General features: G+C 38.0%; 1 protein-coding gene across 11 annotated transcripts in view; it reads right to left on the bottom strand.

Annotated features, from left to right (window-relative positions):
* LTBP1 (latent transforming growth factor beta binding protein 1) overlaps nucleotides 1-19,276 on the bottom strand; it is a 202,107-nt gene that overhangs the window by 83,402 nt on the left and 99,429 nt on the right. For all 11 annotated transcript variants that reach the window (XM_035557280.2, XM_035557270.2, XM_035557235.2 and 8 more), the window contains 2 exons: nucleotides 17,150-17,252; nucleotides 11,276-11,347 (listed from right to left, as the gene is read on the bottom strand). In XM_035557280.2, coding sequence (XP_035413173.1) covers nucleotides 11,276-11,347; nucleotides 17,150-17,252 — 175 coding nt within the window. The remainder of the gene's footprint in view (nucleotides 1-11,275; nucleotides 11,348-17,149; nucleotides 17,253-19,276) is intronic.

Here is a 19,276-nt window from a genome sequence, read left to right as displayed (position 1 = left end):
AGATAAGAGGGGAAAAAAAAGTTATGAGTCCTGCTTTCTACTGCTTTCTAACTTGAATTTCTATCATTTTCATATTAACATTACCTGCACTACTCAGATGAACCACGTCCTTTAATTTTGTATAATTATTGGTATGTTGTAGAAGGAAAGGTGTTTTTCCAATTCTCAAGAAGTTTTTAAACTCTGAATAACTTAGCTACTGAACTGGAATACATGTATATACAGTGATATAAAAAAAAAACAACAATTTGTCCTGCAGAAACGGGCACATAATCCAGCCTCGTACTTAAGTAAAATCCAGTTACAGGTCACAGACCAACTAGCTGAGTGATCTTGAATACCTAGTGGCAAAACTGTGCTGTTTAAATTTTGTAATGAAAATGTTATTAACATAGCTTGCATTTAAGTCTTTATACACACAAACTGTAATTATGAATTTTAAAGTAAATCGAGTTTAAATAACATCTAAGTAGAAATGACATGCTTTTTTTTTTTTTTTTTTTTTTTTTTTTTTTTTTTTAACAGCCCAGAACTTTATTCCTTATCACTGCTGAGAAAAGCTGGCATTGGAATGTATCAAATCCATTTAGTGGTCGCAACTCTGTGATAGTTGTGTTTTGGAGTTTTGCCTACTAATAGTTAAGGTTTCATAGCATTATTTACTGAAGTGGATAAACTGCAGATAGATGGTGATCTTCCTATAATTCATAAAAACACAATCATCTTCCTTTCCAAATGATTCAGCTATTCTACAGAAAACATTCACAGATGCTGCTCTTGCAATCTCTGCTTTAGGACTCTCTTGATGAAATGTTCTTGTATGTCTAGTATTTAAAAATATTGTCTTGTATTGTCTACAGTACAGAGACCCCATTCACATGCACTCTGTATTTAATGTGGGCACTGCCACCTGCAATCACTAGCTTAAAATGTATGCAAATACCAACGAATGTTCGTTCTGCAGTTTTCCACAGTTCCTGATATGGATATTACTCTTGATAAATTTGTCCAATTTTTGATGTTCTGATGTCTTGGTGTAACTTAATTATAGTGTATCTTTAATGCTTCTTTGCCAAGTTCATGTTTTCTAAATGAGCTCATAGAATTACTGACCTGACGTTCTATGTTGAATTTCACAAGTCTATTGAGGGATCCAACAGAAACAAGCCACAAATTGATAACAAACTTCAAACTTTCAAAAGAAACATAAAAACAGGTGAGAATAGTCTTTAAAAACTTTGTGCAGAAAAATCCCTTCCAGATGGACTATCATTTCATTTCAGACTGTGGTAAAAGGTCATCTACCCAAAATGTTTCCTACCACCTGCCAGCCTGCCCAGCTGTGCAAATTGCATCGGAATCAACTTGTTCAGGCAGCTGGAAAAGAAATCTGGTTCAAAATTAATAGATTTTTTTAATCCCTCTCCTTTTTTTCTGTATATGGACTTAAAATGTTTCATTTTAAAAATTGTATTGCAATGCCAATTCATTTGGTATGAATGTTGTCATACCATTCATAATGTTTTGTGCTCAAGTACAAACTGACAGCACATTTGTAGAGTGATTTGATCAAAACTCGTCTACACAGTGGAAATATTTTAAGGAGCTCTGTAGCACTACTATAAGACTATGCATATGTAAATAAAGGTTTCTAAAGACAAACTAAATACTAATTTTCAGTTTTCAAGGAAAATAGAGCAACAAAGTTCTTCTGGTGAAAAGTCTGTTAGTGAAATAGAAAAAAAGGTTATGCAAGGAGCTTTTCCACATAGCACCTGGCGTGGCTCTAACACAAACTCTCACAGTAGGTGCTGTTATTTATAATTAATGAATTGATAAAGTGTTGATTTTGTTAGAGTTGCTGCTCGATAATGTGAATGATTTGACCCTGCTCAATGGGTATAAACTGGCATGACTCCATCGGCCACAAAGAAGCAATGGCATTTTGCACGGACAGCCTTACCCTTTGCTGTTATTCTTTAGTAGTCCCTCTCTCTGAAAGCTTGACAAGAAATGAAAGCTTTACTTTGAATCTGTTGAGGTGGCAGTGGAAGCCATGTGCCATCCCAGAGCATTTGCTGGTGACTCTGCTCTCATGTATTCATGCAAATGCACAGCAGCTTTGCCATAACCCAGGTCTTAACAGTGGTGCTGTAGGAGCATAAAGGTTAGGTTGTGGTGTCCCAGCTCCTTCTATACCCTCGCCTAAGCACACACCTTGATATACAGTGATGGCAGTGACCATTCTCTCCTCTAGAGCCACTGCAGTGTTCCTGGCCAGACACGGCAACTACATCACTCAGACCACTGCTGATTTATCCCACAATATTTCACACTAAAAACTTAAAACTCTCTCAATGACAGCGTTTGACACCTTCCCACAGATTTTTATGTATCTACTGACGTCTACTGGGTGTCAGGTGAACCTGCTCTCAGAAAATGCAATGCATTAATGACTTTCTTTCCTACTGAATTTCCCGGGGAAAAAAATAAAAAGCTAAAACAGCCTTTTCTTAACTATTTGCCTGCTTATATGAAGAGAGTAATCTTCATGACTTCAGGAAAAAAAAAAGAAAAAAAAACAACAGACAGAAGTAAAGGAGGATGATGGGAATGGTTTAAGGCAGCATGTGCTTGTGTAAACAACTACCAACATTGAACTTCTTATAAAGCATGGTAATTGTCATATATAGCTTTACCAAGTCTAAAAATAGTTTCATCTTCAAAAACCTTTACATATATTGATTAGTAACTGGAAGATAAAATGTATGGATAAGATAGCAAATTGAAAATTTCCTTGGATTGAAAATAATGAAACGTAATTTACTTTACTCATGGCTTTTGCTCCTTGATTTTTAAAAAGGTTCAAGAAGAAATTTTATTTTCATTCCTGTTCACAGTAAGTCAATTTTCAAGTATTCATATTAAAAATACTGCAAAACACAACTGTTTTTTGAAAGCACATTACCAGAAACCCGTTCCACAAACAGATAACATTCAGGTGAAGAACCGCCCTGTTTTTAGCCATGATCACACACGTTTGGAATTACGTGTTGTGAATTTCACAACAGTAAATGAAAATTAATTAGTCTAAGTGCAGGCAGCATGTAACACAACAAACTATTTTTTTCCCCAATAACTGTGATTTAGGGAAGGACTGAATAGTCCAGAAGAAAGCAAAACCAGGCCTGTTCAAAAATAACTTAGTCCTTGTTTGTTACTTTTCTCCAAACAGTTCTTCCTTGCCTAAAGATTCAAAAGCTCAGTGGCTTTTCAACACCTCAGTCTATATTATGAAGGTCAGTCTCTTTTACTCAAGTATGTAATTGGATGATTTATTTATTCAGCCCTCTTACATGCATTGCACACTGGGGAAATCTGGCAACTGAGAAGGAAATCCATGGAACAAAACTTTAAAAGGATAGGAGGTTAGACATTTGACCAAGTTCTGTCCTGCAGTACTTAAATTTTAAGTACTTAAATTTTAAGTGACAAAGCAGTTATAATGGAAGGTTTTACTCTGGCTAATGTATAGGTATTTGTGAACAAAAGGGTATCCCCTCTGTTGCATGGAACAAACTTGTGCTGGAAGTGAGGAAATGCTGCAATAGGTACTACCTTCCAATTCTCTGCTTGCATTCTCCAATTGTTAAAATGGTTTTTAAAGTAGGTTAAAGCAATCTGGGGCTGCAATAGCTGTTGTTTGACACTACTTTGATTCTTTACTGGAAACCTCCGTGCAAAGTTCTCCTACCTTTCCTTGAGCAATGGTATGCCTAACTCAATCACTTTCAGGAAGTGAATCATTTCAGCTGTATTCCAGGATTAGTGACACCATAATGTAGCCTGAGTATCCCTATTCCAAGGATAACAAACCATGCCAAGTGTAAACATCCAGCCCTAGGAAACATTCCTGTGCCTACTTACACGAAGATACCTGCCGCTTATTGCTGAAACAATATGCTTCACATGGTTACTGTAAGACACGCTGAGTAATTTACAGGGTGCATCATAAAGCTACAGTAACCTCCATTATAATTTGTCCCTTTACTGAAATACTTGACTTGGATTCTTCTGCAAACAAATATGAAAATGCTTCACAGCCTACTGTCTTCAACATGTTAACAGCTCAACACAACCTAAAGAGTTTGATGCCCGTTATAGCCAAGAGAGGTCATGCAAAGAGATTAGTTGATCAGCAGAGAACTGTTCTGCTGGACACCAACATACATGAGCTGATGGTTGGAATATCAGCCCTGTAGTGTTTCTCTTTGGCAGCCTCCAGCTGGAAGAGTATTTAGGAAAAGGACTTCACTGACTTTTGGCTGTGTTAACCATTATAACAGCTCTTCAGACCACCCAGGCCCAGCTGGCCTAATGCAGAATCACAGGAAACACTACTGTGGTGTAAAGCTGTCTTCTCCCTCTCCAGCCTTGTAGCTCGTTTGGACACCTGGAGCAAGGCCACTCTCCCCTGTTCAGATAAGGAGAGGCCCAGACTTGGTCACACACATAATGGAATGAAACATTCTTTCCTAGAAAATGAAATTCATTCTTTCATCTCCATGCTTAATGCACTGAATTTATGCTCATCAAAATCATCACAGCTTGAAACATTTAACCACATTTAAGCATTTAACTTAAAAACAAAAATTCCAGAACCGAATGCACGTTTATTAATGTGTTCTGGTCAAAGCAGCAATCATGTAACAGTATGTATTTAAAACTACTGCATTCATTTTAAGGAAAATATTTTTACTCAAGAAAAAGAGTCTACAAGTTCAAAAACCAATCAGAGCACACTACACAAATTTAGAATAATGCAAATGTAAACTGAAATAGTCTTTGTTTTGAAAGAAATCATTGCTATCATTCATGTCAAGAATGAAGTCGACTTTCAGAAGCACTGATAACTTCAGCACAATAGTGCCAGCTATCACAACTAGACTTTTAAAAAATCTATAATATATTGAATTAAAAGGCATTTAAAATTTTCAGAAACAAGACAAGAACACTATGAAATGATTTAATATTATTTTAAACAACTTCCCTTTTGAAACAGTAGATCTCGTTTTTATACTTTTTCTATTTCACATGTTTGGTAGGCAACTTTGGTAACAACCTGAACAAATCACCTCACAAGATAATGAAAATTTCAGATTTTCAAAGTCACATTGTATGCATAAATAGAAGGAAACTACAATCTTCACAATTTTTAAGACTTTCCTCAACTACAGAATGGGTTCCCACTTCTCTGAACACTGGCTTCCACTGTTCCCTCCTTCTACCATTGTAGGCAACAAAACTCCGGATCACAGTTTGAAAATCAGTTGTTTTTTTTTTTTTTTTAAAAAGGATGTACTTAATGTACTTCCTTCTGCTGGTACCCAGGAAATCCCAGAGAGATTTAAAAGCTGAACAAACAATCAGCTTTCCATAAACATTTAACATAAAATACCATTTTTCTTTTACTATGGAATCCAGAATAAGGAAAATTATTAAAAAAAAGATTTCAAGATGCAAAGTTAGTGAGTTGGCATAGCAGCTGGCAGAACGCATGTCAACTGGCCACAGATTTCAGAAGAGCAAAAAATTTCTTGCTACCTTTTTCAAACAGTCCTGAGTTGGATTTTTATTTTATTTTTTTGCCTGAGACTCAGACTCCAGTTAGGACAGTCGTGATATCAAGAACGTTCTTATAAATACTGGGCCAAGAAAGGGAACTTGTAAAAGCAGAAAGCCTTGTTAGGCCACCACAGACCTGATAGCTGTATCGAAATATTCAGACAAACTTGTGGCTAGGAAGGAGCCAACAAGTACTGCAGGCTTTCTCATATCCTCTGTCACAAGTGCTGGGTGCCAGAGGACACAAGCAATCATAACATCTGCTGCCCACATCTGATTCCAGGCTTAACCACTGTGGAAAAGTAAATTTCTGAAGTGGGACCTCTGCACTTAGCTCTGAAATCAGATTTCTGTATTTTTCAAAACCTTTAGGAGGTAACCAGACTGACTTTGTTTAAATAACTAAGTAATAAAACTGAATGGAAAATGTTTATCTGCATTTGATGCAAAGTGAGCAACTTGCCTTTCAAAAAGAACCTCAGACACTTAAGAAACTTCGCTGCATTTAAGCAAAGCAAACTGTCTAGTTCAATTATATACCAATTAGCATTTGTCAAAGTACTGGGCAACTTCTTAATTAAAAATTACTTGGTTGTCTGCCATTGAATGTTATTTAGTAATATCTGCCCAGGCAGATTTTCATGTAGTAAGGTCTTTAATATGTTCAGTATCTCATATTGCAAATGAGGAGTGGAATACATAATTTAGGGCTCATTTGTGAAAGTACTACTCACTTTGGTAGGTGCACTTTAAGCTTCTTTGGGAGTGCCATCTGACTGAATCATCTCCAAATACACTCAATACGCAGGCATATTTTTTAATTCACTTGCAGTTACAACTGTACCTACTACATCTCAGAAAATACCACTCCAACTGTTTCTGCTGTAGCTGTGTTGTTATCCGCTATAAAATCTTCAATTCTAAGAAATACGTAACAACCAGGATTTACTGCCTCCACTATAGCTGATTGTTTCAATAATAATCTGATTAGTGAGAACAAGATGGGGGAACAGAAACAAAAAAACAAGGTTTGGTTGCTAATGAAACTATTGCAATATATTTTTAAAATCACAGAAAAAAAAATGTTTCTTATTCTGAGAAATGACCTATTGATTTCTGTGTGCTAACAAAGCAACAGCAGGAGAAATCAATCCAAATCATTTTGTGCTTCTGTGTGGAATTTACTGGAACGCAAATTTGCAGAGCCACACTTTTCAAACACATAATCAATGTCCAAACAGCAACCCAGCCCAGTTTCTGGAGATATATTTATTTCATGGTATGATCATCATCAAATAACTTTTTTGAAAGAAGTTTGTTAACTTAGTAACTAAGCTACAACAATTAGCATTTTTATGAAGCTAAGCTCCTTTAAGTAATAAAATATTTACGAAATAGAAAAAAAGCAAATTTATTACTGTATTTTAGAGACAATTGTAGGAGGACAGAATACACCTTCAAAATATATTTTAAATCACGGTGAAATCTAAAGAAAAAAGCTTCAAGCCCCCAGTACACACAATTACAGAACTTGATCCATTAACATATAAGTACCTATCTCTTTGAGCTCATTTACATTTAATTTTAAGCAAATGGGAACTTCTCAACAACTTTAATGCACGACTTTCTTCTTCATTGAAAAACAACAAATTTTCAGGTATTTTTCCAGTTCTTCAAGATAAGATCTTTAAAGTGCTCTACTGGCATATGTTAGTTTCCTGAAAAATGAATCCAAACTTTTTTTACCAGCTGTTTTTTTCATTCTGTTTTAGTTTTCCAAGAAAACCATTAGCAGAAAAAGGAAACTAAGTATAATTCTAAACAGGGAACCAGAAATTAGCACTGCATATGTACTCTGACAAAGAAGCTGCAACTCTGATAAACTGCATTTTGTCTTTAATGACAGCCTTAGGGCATCCAGGCATGTACATGTAATAAATCATCCCATTGAAAAGATAATTACCAGGGGAAAAAAGCTTTCTTGATAGCAATTATATTAAACTGTTCAAATTAACATACCCACAGATGGTTCTTTGTTGTCCTATATATACATCAGAGAAAAGAATGATTCGCATTAGCTAACTCAATTGAAAAGAAAAAAAATCAGGATCTGGTTATTAATCATGCTAATACCACATAGGCTTTGTAAACTAAGAAGGCTTTTGACTGCAAAAACAATACAGAACAAACAGTTAATTAGGCTTTTAGGCCTGAGTTTTCAAAGGCAGTGAAAGCTGGATGATATCTAGGTGAAAACAGCACACAGTAAGCTGCAGGCAGGGATTCAGGTATTTATCCCCATTATGATTTAGTCTGGCAATGCTCACCCTTTCTGAGCACGGACACAGCACACATACCCTTTCAGCAAAAAATAATCTAATTAAAATGTATACTTGCGTATGGACATGCTGCACCACAACTTTCCAATTTAATTGTAGCAGTTATTACAAAAACAAACACCCACCTCTGAGTAGCTTAAACAGTTTTCATAGTTATTGCTACTGCTTTGTTCAGATTTTTGATATGGATAGCTGTTTCTTCAGCAACCCTTTCCTTTTCTAGAAATGTGAGTCTGCTTTAGATAAACACAAATAGGACACTTTTGCTTCACCCACTGAGAAGCACATTCTAATGGCCATTACAGGACTGAAATACACCCTGCAAGCAGCTCTTTCACATGTGAAGCTAGCTTTTGTGATGACTGCTCAAACACAGGTCAAAATCCTGATTCTCTGAGAGAAAACTGTAATCCCATTACATATTTCAATGGGACTAAATTTATCCTTTGCTTTATGGGTATTCCTTCTCTCAGTTCCATCCTTATTTGCACCTCATTTTTGGAGTGTGTTGGTGAGTATATTACTGAGAAGCCACCCAAGCCTCAAGAAGGCAATACGGGAATCACAGAATCATAGAATGGTTTGGGTTGGAAGGGACTTTAAAGACCATCTAATTCCAACCCCTCTGCCATGGGCAGGGACACCTCCCACCAGACCAGGTTGCCCAAAGCCCCATCCAGCCTGGCCTTGAACACCTCCAGGGATGGGACATCCACATCTTCTCTGGGTAACCTGTGCCTGTGCCTCATCACCCTCAGAGTAAAGCATTTCTTCCTAATATCCAGTCTAAATCTGCCCTCTGTTACTTTAAAGACATTCCCCCTTGCCCTATCACTGCACTCTCTGACAGAGTCCCTCCCCAGCTTTCCTGTAGGCCCCCTTTAGGCACTGGAAAGCTGCTTTAAGGTCTCCCTGGAGCCTTCTCTTCTCCAGGCTGAACAACACCAACTTCCTCAGCCTGTCTTCATAGGAGAAACCTTCAGCAGTCACCACCTCTGCCCTCTCCAGAAAGGTAGGAAATTGTTTGCATCCTCAATTCATCAACAGTCTTTGTCCTGGTGGGATAATTTGACTCCCTCTCTTCGATTAAACTCGAGATTATGAGTTTCCATTATCAACTGCTAGTTACATTTAGAGTCTACAGCTCTCTCTCTTCCAAGATGATGATAGCAGTATTAAAAGAAACTCTTTAAATCGTAATGTTTCTTGCAGTATTAGTTATGCAGTACAGAAACGTGTCAGGGGAAAAACTATCAAACCCAATAGAACAAACGACTCCTAGCCTACCAGGTACTGTTCTATTTCTGCACACTACCATGGCAGGACTGAACTCCTACCCAGAAACATATGCTGTCCCTCTCAGTCGGCCTTGCCACTGCTCAGCGAAATAACTTTCTGGCAATATTCTTCTTCCTGGCAAACTACTTCTGGCAACCTTCACAGGAATCAGACCATTTTCTAGCCATCTGTAGCCCCTGACTTGGGATCTTAGTTTCCATGTAATAAGGTTTGCCAACACCTAGGTACAAGAATCTTGAAACAAACTGAATGTCCTACTCTCCTTTCAATGCCTGCTGGGTTGCTGCTCTCTAGGAATGCATTGTATATACTGTCAGGTTTGTGCTCAACTACTGGAGATATCAAAAGCTCCTGTCTCTCCCACACTGTGTTCAGAGGGATGCACGATGTTATCTTCAGACACTTCATGGGCTCTAAGTTAGAAATCCTCTCTTTTGCATATTCTGAAAAACTGTGTAGCTAATATGCAGAATGAGACAATCTCTTTTGAAATGGCTGAAATATATGCATCACCTGTGTGTTTCATCTGACATGTGAAAAGGTGGTCCATATATGCCTTATATTCACCTCCACTTTTTCACTTCACGGTCCTAATCAGTAAGTTGCCATCAAAATCTCCCCAACCCTTTTGTTAATTAGGATGATGCTACAATCTCTCTCTGCAGATCAGAGAACAAGCTCTTGAGATGCAATTTGCAGTTCTCTTCCATTTAGTTTTTTAGTATTTTAATCTAATCCAATTTTCTCTCACAATCCTCCAAGATGCCCCTACCCTGCAAACTGGTAAACCACTAGGTAGGGAGCTGAGCATTAGGTAAGCTAACAAGCCTGACAGAGAAACTTTCAGACAGCAGCTCACATCTCCCTCAGCAATGGAAGCAGCAAAACAGTTATTTGTGTTTAGTGATCTACAAACCATATTTTTTTGGTTGGTAAAATCATTTTTGTGGCAGGCTGACATACATTTTTTCATCTACATGCTAACAGTTTTCAGTTAAATACGATTATCTTTTATCTCCAAAGTGCCTACATATATCCTTTAACGCCAACTACTTTTTCTCTCTCCCTCCACAACTACTTGTAGAGTGCTGCAGGACTGCTCACATGTTCTCAGAGCTCCTTTCTCTTATTTACTTGAGCTGTGCCAAGCAATTTGGACAAGTGGTTTAACTTTTTTTCTACATCCTGATCTTGCACTTCCATTCAACACTCCAAGAAATGCAGAAAGAAGGAGTATACATCCACAATCATCTGCTCAGCTTCCTCAGGCAGAGATGCCATTGGCTGGGAGAATCTAAATACCCTGGGGCTTTTCAGCTTAGCTGCATGATCACGCAGCTCCCACAGCCATTGAAGCTTTGATAACTTTAGTGCTTACAGGCAGAAGATACAGGGCATGATCTTAGAAGTAACACTGCCTATGCACCCTAACTCCATAGATCCTCACCTGCACTATGTACATTCTTCAAGTTTGTGGTTCACCTCTTTATACAGGAGCCAGCAATACATGGACTTTCACATCCACTTGCCAGTGACATTATCTGGCTGTAGTCAGTACTGTAGTGCCTCGTCACTGAAGTCCAAAATAATCATTATAGCATAGAGTATACAGAGGATGATTATCAAAATTATCCTCTTTTGCGAGTTTCATCTCTGACTTAACCAATAAAGTCTCCAGGCTCACCGTTTAGCAGAAGAACTGACAGAACAATGCATTTCTACTGAAAAATAAAGTAAGCAAATCTGTACGAAGTCATCTTTATACATCAAAGATAATGAGAATATGCATAAAAGTTCTAAAAGTTTTTTTGCCCCGGAACAAAAAGCACCCTATAGAGTTGCCAATATTTTGAAAGAGTTAAATAAAACATACATATATATATTTATAGCCTCAACACTTTTTCCCCAGATAAGTGGACCAGATTCATTCACCTAAGTCATAAGTATCACAGAATCGATCACACAAAACTGGAACTCACAATAAACACAATCAATTGTGTACACTATCGTACCTTGACAAAATGTAGCATTGATCCTCTTGTAGCCTTGGGGGCATTCCATCATAGGGCTGTATCCATGGTATGCTGAAGAAAAAATTACATATTAAACACTGCTGATTTATTTGCTTATTTAGAGAACTTGACAGACAAATTATTATGTAACTGTTAAAAAAGCGTAAGTTTTTGTGATGTATGTTTAAGCATAAAAGGTCAAGAAATTCAAATACGAGTCACCTTACTTCCATCTCTTCCTGCATGTATACCACTGAGATCTTCAGTTATCCATTCAAAATGGAATTTTTGATTCAAAAGAAGACATCCTTGAAATGATCCTAATTGTTCTCAAATATTCAAATAATTACTTTCACAAACCAGCTAAAAATACCATGTTGGGGAAAAAATAAAGTTGAAGATTTATGATGGTTTTAAAACTGAAAGCAGATTTAGAAAGCAAAAAATATATGCAATATTAAGCGAAATTGTTGTGTATCATTTTTCCCACCACAATGAATTAAAATTGTTGGAAACACATAGGAAACAGAAGCAACTAAACCTCCAAAGCAAAGAAAAAGTAGAAGTTACATCTGTGATTTAGCTAACAAAGTTTCCAAATTTTGGAGGACTGTGTCACTTATTGGCTGATCAGTGTAATCTGCCAAGGGCATTACAGCACTGCAAAATACAGACTGAGCTCAATTTTGCAAAAATAGAAAGTGTTCAGTTAACTAGATTTTTATTTCCGTTTATTGTTTCTTTCCTCCACTTAAGGTTGCCTTTGAGACTACAGAAAGCTGTTTATTGATTCTTAAATTGTTCTAACATCTTAAATGAGACCAGTAACTTCTTTGTACGTTATGCACTAAAAGCTAACCTCTTGGCAAAGCCCAATACTTTATTAAATATACAGAACAAAACTTCCAGCACAGTGATCATAAAAGTGCCCTTAACAAAGAGTCAAGAGAGTTTTTCATAATTTGAGCGCTACACCAGAGACATTTGTTCATATAACATTTGGTCAGATCTTTTGTTTTCCTTTAAAAGTGTTTTAAATGTTTAGCTGGCCAAAAAAAAAAAAAAAAGCATTATTTTCCAACTTTACTGTATATAAACTGTCAAATTAGAACAGAGTGAGATAACTTTGGCTTTGCTTCACAACTGATGCTGGAACTGCACGCTTATCCCTGTAGCTTAGTTCCAAATTGGTAACCAGTTCACTATAAGGATAAACAACAAAGGTGTTGTTTTTTTTTTCCCCAACTTTTTTTAAAGCTTTTCCTATACATTGGAAAAGTTTAAGTGATGAGCTGAGTAGCAGCTTTTGGAGTGAGGTAGTTTTATTTTAAGCTGCTGTGAATTATTTCAAGTAATTGCTTAATTAGAACATAAAGACTCTCTTTGAAGATTGCTTGAAGTGATGTGATAAAATGGTTAAACACTAAAATAAAATTGGGTACAAATACAGTAACAATATTCTTACAGTTCTAACAAATACATTTTCCGTCTTTCCACAGGCTACAAACTTTTAAACACAAATTAAAATTTGAAAATGTTCTCTGTCACCACATATGTGGCAGCTATGCATTTATTTTCAAGGCAGCTCCAATCTTTTCACAATGTTCATAGTAAAATCAGCTTAAACTTAAGATGAGATCTTCAGAAGTGCAATGCACTAGACCTATTATTGGACCTAAAAAGTCAAAACATTTAACATTTAGAAATGTTAATGTTGGCAGGGTCAGATTCATAACTGCACTATGTCCTAACTTGTCTGCATTTCCCATTGCAGACCTTATTCAATTCACACTAAACCCGAGACAGTTTCTCCATAATTTTTGTGGGAAGAATTGGTAATCTGTAGCACGGTCTAGCAGAGGGAAAAGAGAGGAAGGGCAGAGCTCTTCCAGTTGTACATAGAGGCCAGCCCATAAGCTGTGCCAGGCCTTTTCCAGTGCCACAATGCATTTTCCCTTCCATGGTGACTCAGCTGCTCTAGAAAGAGTAATGGTGGAGTGAGGTCAGAGACTTCAGCCTCTCCCTCCCTACTCATTCGCCTGCTCCCACACTGAACAGGAAATAGTGGCTTACTAGCAGCTGTTTTCTTCCTTGTATAAAGAGCAGCAACATCGGTAGGTCACAGAAGAGTAAGGAGGTTGTGCAGTGATGGCTAGTCATCAGTGTGAGAGCTGGATGGAGTCCTACATTACTTACCCTTTACTCAACCTGTTTATTAATTGCTAGCAAGAAACCTGAACTATCGTAACGTTCCCCATACACCATTGAAATACAGTTTGTCTTAGAGGTCGTCTTCTGTAGAAGCCCACAGAAATGGAGACCTGTTCCAAAAATTCCTCCTTTATTTTTCAGTAACACTGACTAACCCATACACTTACAGACACAGAAGCTGTCTCAGGCCAAGGCACTCAACCTTGCAACAAGACAGAAGCCCTGACTGAGCAGTGGCTATTACCCAAAATACTTTAGTACATCTTTAGAAAGTGACAAAGCCCTACATAAGTCCATGGGAACAAGGCAGGCACAAAGTTAAGTACATCCTTAAGCATTAGGCTGAAGACAGAAGTCAAGAAACCACACTGGTTAAGTGCCTGCTAATGAGACTGAAGTACGTGCTTAAGTATTTTGCTTAACTACAGTTCCCAGGTTAAATGCAAACTGTTTAAGTATTACTGTAATAATAGGTCAAACTTAAATGAAGTTTAGGAACCATAAAAGCAAAAGGAAGCCTCCTAAGTCTACAATAAAAAGGACAATACTGATTTAGTGAAGTCTCAGAATATGTAAAAATGACATAGGACTAGCATGGCAGGAACTCTGCCTGGTGAGAAGGAACCACGGACCCCACTTAACCAGTACCTCACTATTAATTTACTTGACTCCCATGTTTGTCTGTTCAATTTCTTTTATACCTATGCATACTCCTTGCACCACTAAAACATTCCCATTAATACCAAAAAAAAAAGGGGGGGGGGGGGGAGGAAAGAAAAAGTAAGAATACTTGGTGAAATATAAATCCTTAAGCAGGGACTCTACACTTTCTTTACATCTCATCATAAGCTTACATTTGTGTTTGGAAATTGTTTGCTGTACAGAAGCATAACACTTTCATACTGATGTAAAGCTTAAGGCACGTTTGCCCAAAGGACACTTAGGCTCGGATCCAGATTTAAGTTCAAGCTGGACATCTATAAAACTCTAAAATGCTGTAAAATCATAGGCTACTGCAACACTCCAAATTAGATCACCTTAAGTCCCTAGAAACGTGAAAATTCACCATTTGCACCCATGCAGAATTGCCCTAAGTCATGGCATGACTGAATAGCATCATGCTTAACTCATTCCTAAATTAAATGCAGATGGAGAAATTGCATATATCTCCATCAAAACTTCCTGACAGATTCAGTCAGTGAATGTTCTTAAAGCAAGCCCCTACCAAATCACATTCTTGATATAATGTTGTGGCAGATAACACTGTATTTTAATCCAGAGAAAACAGACAGTACACACACCTCCTCCTCCCTAAGAAGGGGAGAAAGTTAATGTACAGTGAGAACTCCCACCTAGGAAGACGAGAAATACATCCTGCTTCATCTCAAACCCTTACTACTTTCCAGGAGTACCTTAACCAGAAGAGCAGGGCAATATTGTCTCCTCTTGAAACTGTACAGTTACATTGAAAAGACAATTCCAAATTAATTGAGGCAGAAAGCAGAAGTGAGCATGACTCATACCATTAGCAATTAACGACACCAGGAAGGAGACTGGGTTCCCATTCCTATTCCAAGAATTGTTTCTTCATTTTATGGGTTAGGGCATCTCCTCATAGTTATAAAATGCAGATTTGAAAAACTCTCCTGGTAGCTAAAGGAACTATGAATTGCCTCATCTTGAGCAAATGTGCTAGTCATTAAGCTGTTATATTAAAAGGACAGTGCTCCTCTCATTAGCATTTACAAAAAATGATTCTACTCAGTGCACTGAAAAAGGGTGGTGGACTTCCCTCCAGGAGAGGTTTTAGGACTGCGCATCCCAAGTGTGTTTAAAGGCATTTCTCTGTACCCCCCTACCAAGCACCTGGGGACCAGGATTTAAGACATGGTTTGCCCCAGTATTTCCCAATTGGTCTGCCCTTAAGAGAGCGTACAGAGCATGTTGGCATTAAGTTGCTGCCTGATCAACACATGGCCTGTAGTGGATTCCAGGTGGAGGAGGCTGGTGTTTTACCTGACTACAATGAACCCTCACATGGGCTTCCCTTGGAACCAGGCACCAAAAATTTGTATTACTTCATAGAATCATAGAATGGCTTGGGTTGGAAGGGACCTTAAAGACCATCTAATTCCAACCCCTCTGCCATGGGCAGGGACACCTCCCACCAGACCAGGTTGCCCAAGGCCCCATCCAACCTAGTCTTGAACACCTCCAGGGATGGGGCATCCACAGCTTCTCTGGGCAACCTGTGCCTGTGCCTCATCACCCTCAGAGTAAAGCATTTCTTCCTAGTTGTTCCAACTAGTTTTTGGTAGAAGCACATTTGAGGCTTTCATGATTATCCCCTGCACACCTGCATCTACTAAGCAATATATTCTGCACACCCACATAGTGCTGATGAACAAAACTTTCAAGTGTAGTTAAATTGCTACTTATTTGGAGAAAGCTATAAATTCAGAACACATTTCCCAATTCATGGAGGTACATTAATACAGAAGGAATGTCCCTTGTAAACTATATTTATGTGCTACAGAAATTAAAACTTAGTTATTCAAGTCTTCTATTAACTACAGCCCTCAAAGATGCTAAGTACACTCTCTTTTGGAAGCAAAGCAGAAGATAAACATACTCCCAAACACAAAATTTTAATGCTTCATAAATGAGCAGATCAGACTGAGTCAGTATATAAACTGGTGCAAACTCTACTGTGGAAAGAGAAAGAAGTAGAAGCCAAAGTAGATTTTCTGCTGGAATTATATTTGATGTACTATATTAGACCTGTGAACAATAATGTTTCCAAAAGCCAAACACTGAACAGGCTTGAAGGATTGCTATCTGTTGGAATAACAATGGCCTAGGAGACCTCGATAAGACTGACTGCAACTCCTTGCACTACTCTTGGCTCATTAAATAGGGGCCTACTCCATCTGCAAAGCAGAGATCCCATTGTTTATTTCTTTATTCTTTCATTTAGTGATGAAAATATTAAATGACAGAGAAGTATTACTATTTCCGTGCAATAATTATTTCATTCACAGAAGTTTAAGAGACTATCTTCACTTATCTGAAATTTCTCTCTCATTATAACATAATGTCAACTCACAATAAATTGGTGAGGAAAGTCTCTGAGTAGCCTAATTGTCAAGGAAGATATTTCAAAAACAGAGCAGAAATAAATAAATAAATAAAACAGACAATTTAGAGCCTGGAAAACTTTGGCTCCAAATTTGAAAGTTCATCTGCAGTCTCAAGAGGTCACTACATTCTCTCCAAGCAGTAACTGGCGCCTCTATAATTTAACATTTCTGCACAGACTTAAAAAGAAAAAAAATTAAAATAAATCCAGCTGGAAGAGGCAACATGATTCAGTGTCATTATCCTTCCTGAGAAAATGCAACAGTGCATCACTGCCTTAGAGGTGGAGGAAGCAAGAAAAAACAAAACAAAACAAAAACAACCACATTAACTCTGCTGGCTTTACTGAGTGCCTGCATACTGTAACTCTGCTGGCATGCAGGAGAATTCCAGTTTCTGCAACCTGCCCCTAATCAAACCATGGTGTATTCTTTCTCCCATGTTTCTTTTTTCAAAAAAGCAAAATACGATTTGAGAAAAAAAGTTATAAACTGATTCAGAGAATAACAACAAAATAACACTTACACGGCTTCTTAGGACATTTCTGGCATTTGTTAAAACCCCAGGAAGTACCCACGGTTCCACAGCAGTCTTCTTGCTTGGAAAGGCCAGGAAGTGCTTTGCCACACTGGAATAGTTAGGTAAAGAATACTCAGGTTAGTGCTGTTGTATGATGCTCATCTCTAGTATATTCTTTTTCAGTCATCCTGGGTCAACCTCTTCCCAGTGTAACTGAGATACCGAAAATTCACTGGAGCTCTTAGCTGAACTTAAATAGTGCCCAAGCATTGCAATGGCTCTCTGCACAGGAATGAGCAGGTTAGGTTACATTATCATCTTCCTTTGCTTCAACTTGAAAAGAAGGCAAAAGAAACAGAAGAGAACAAACAGTATGTCATTCTCCCCCATAAAAATATCTGTCTGCTTTTTCAAAAGCCAAATAAATTATCTTAAATAAATCACTCTCTTAAAGAAATAAACAAAAAGTATGAGTGATTTCTATAATGTTATTTCCTATCTATTAGTAAGACAACTTTCTGCCAACTTATGTTTAATGTTTATGACTGGTTACTGAAAACTGCCAAATTATTATGAAAGATTCTGCTGTCTGGATACTGAAGGAGTAAGGAACATGTAAGATGACTCAAGCCAAAGTTAGTGATATCTGTGTTATTCCGAGTATTCCACGCAAATATTTAAATTGATTTTACAACCATGTCTGAGGCAGATACTGCCTATATTTCATGATTAAGAATATTCTGATCATGCTTTTTGTTAACAAGAATATTAACACTTGGAAGCATATAATTTTGCATTTTTGACTTTTACAACTTTTTTTCCATTTTGTGTGGTTAACAATGTTTAAATATATTTCTCTACGTGTGATGCAGACATTCATAAAGTATATCTTAACCTGTGAACTAGGTATAAAATGGAAGTGTACAGAGCACAAGAGAAATGCACAACAGGTGCACTTTCAAAGCAAATACTGATATAAATAGGCACTCAAGTAAATAATTCAAATGTGCTCAAGTGTGAATCCTCACTACGGAGTGAATAGACCTTCCCTGATCTAACTTTTCTTCCTGACCACATAGAAAACCTCTGAACCAAACGCTCACCCCTGCTTATCATTCTTTCAACTCAAGATAGCTGGCCTGTCCTACAGCACAGGCTGCGGCCTTGTTGTTGCTTTCATTTATGCTGATAACCCGGTCACCCCACAGGGGGATGTGTGCTGAATATACAGGCACTGACAGCATCCTCTGACCTTCACCAATTTTTTCTGGGTGTGCTGACATCCATGGGTCAGTGATGTTTCTAAAGTACAAAGTTACTCTGTGTGGCCTCACAGTGTGACTACTGTTCTCTCTATCCAGGCCTCTGACTCATTAGCAGGTCCCCTCTTTCCATGGGGAGGGATGGCAAGGCATCATTCCAGCCACCTTCTCTGCCCCTTTTTCAAAAATACTCCCCAGGCGCACCCTGAAAGATCTCAGCAACAAATCAAAAGCGCCACCATATAAGCAAACATGCAACTTGCAGCAGTTTAGCCCTTGCTGCATGTATTTGTCAAATACGCCATGTCTGAAGCAGCCAGGGGCATCCTCTGCCCCAGTGAATACCAGCCTCATACATGAAATGGACCTTTTAGCACCAGGGCAGTTTAGCAAAGTTACCGTGTGCCTCTAAACATCAGCCCTATATGTGGTAGCACTACTTGTGCCTTGAGCCACATTTTAGGGTGAGACACGGACAGTATAAAGAACAGAGCACCCAAACAGGTTAGAAGTCACCACTCACTTATTGTGTAACTTGAGGAGTCTGTTTTCACACTACCATCTGCACAGGGTCTTGTGTCCAATTTTCCCATATTCCAATGGGTTAGAAACAGTCCTGCCCTGGACTGTAGTTGGCTATGTTAAAACAGTAAAGAATCTAAACAAGGACCACCTTTTAGATGCAAGCCCAGGCCTACGCTGGCTGAACACATCTTTTAGGCTGTCTTGCTCTCCACTGGTGTGGGCACTGGCAGGATTAGCACATGACTGACCATTCCTGATCATTCAGTTACGCTCTGCTCTGTTTTCAGAAGCAACTCTCAATCTAGCACAAAAGCAAGCAAGGTACAAGACCAGGGAATTCTGCTCA

The sequence above is a fragment of the Cygnus atratus genome, chromosome 3 (genome assembly GCF_013377495.2).
Source record: "Cygnus atratus isolate AKBS03 ecotype Queensland, Australia chromosome 3, CAtr_DNAZoo_HiC_assembly, whole genome shotgun sequence".
Classification (NCBI taxonomy): Eukaryota; Metazoa; Chordata; class Aves; order Anseriformes; family Anatidae; genus Cygnus; species Cygnus atratus.
Note: the sequence above shows the minus strand (reverse complement) of the source record. Positions and strands in the feature narration are given on the sequence as shown.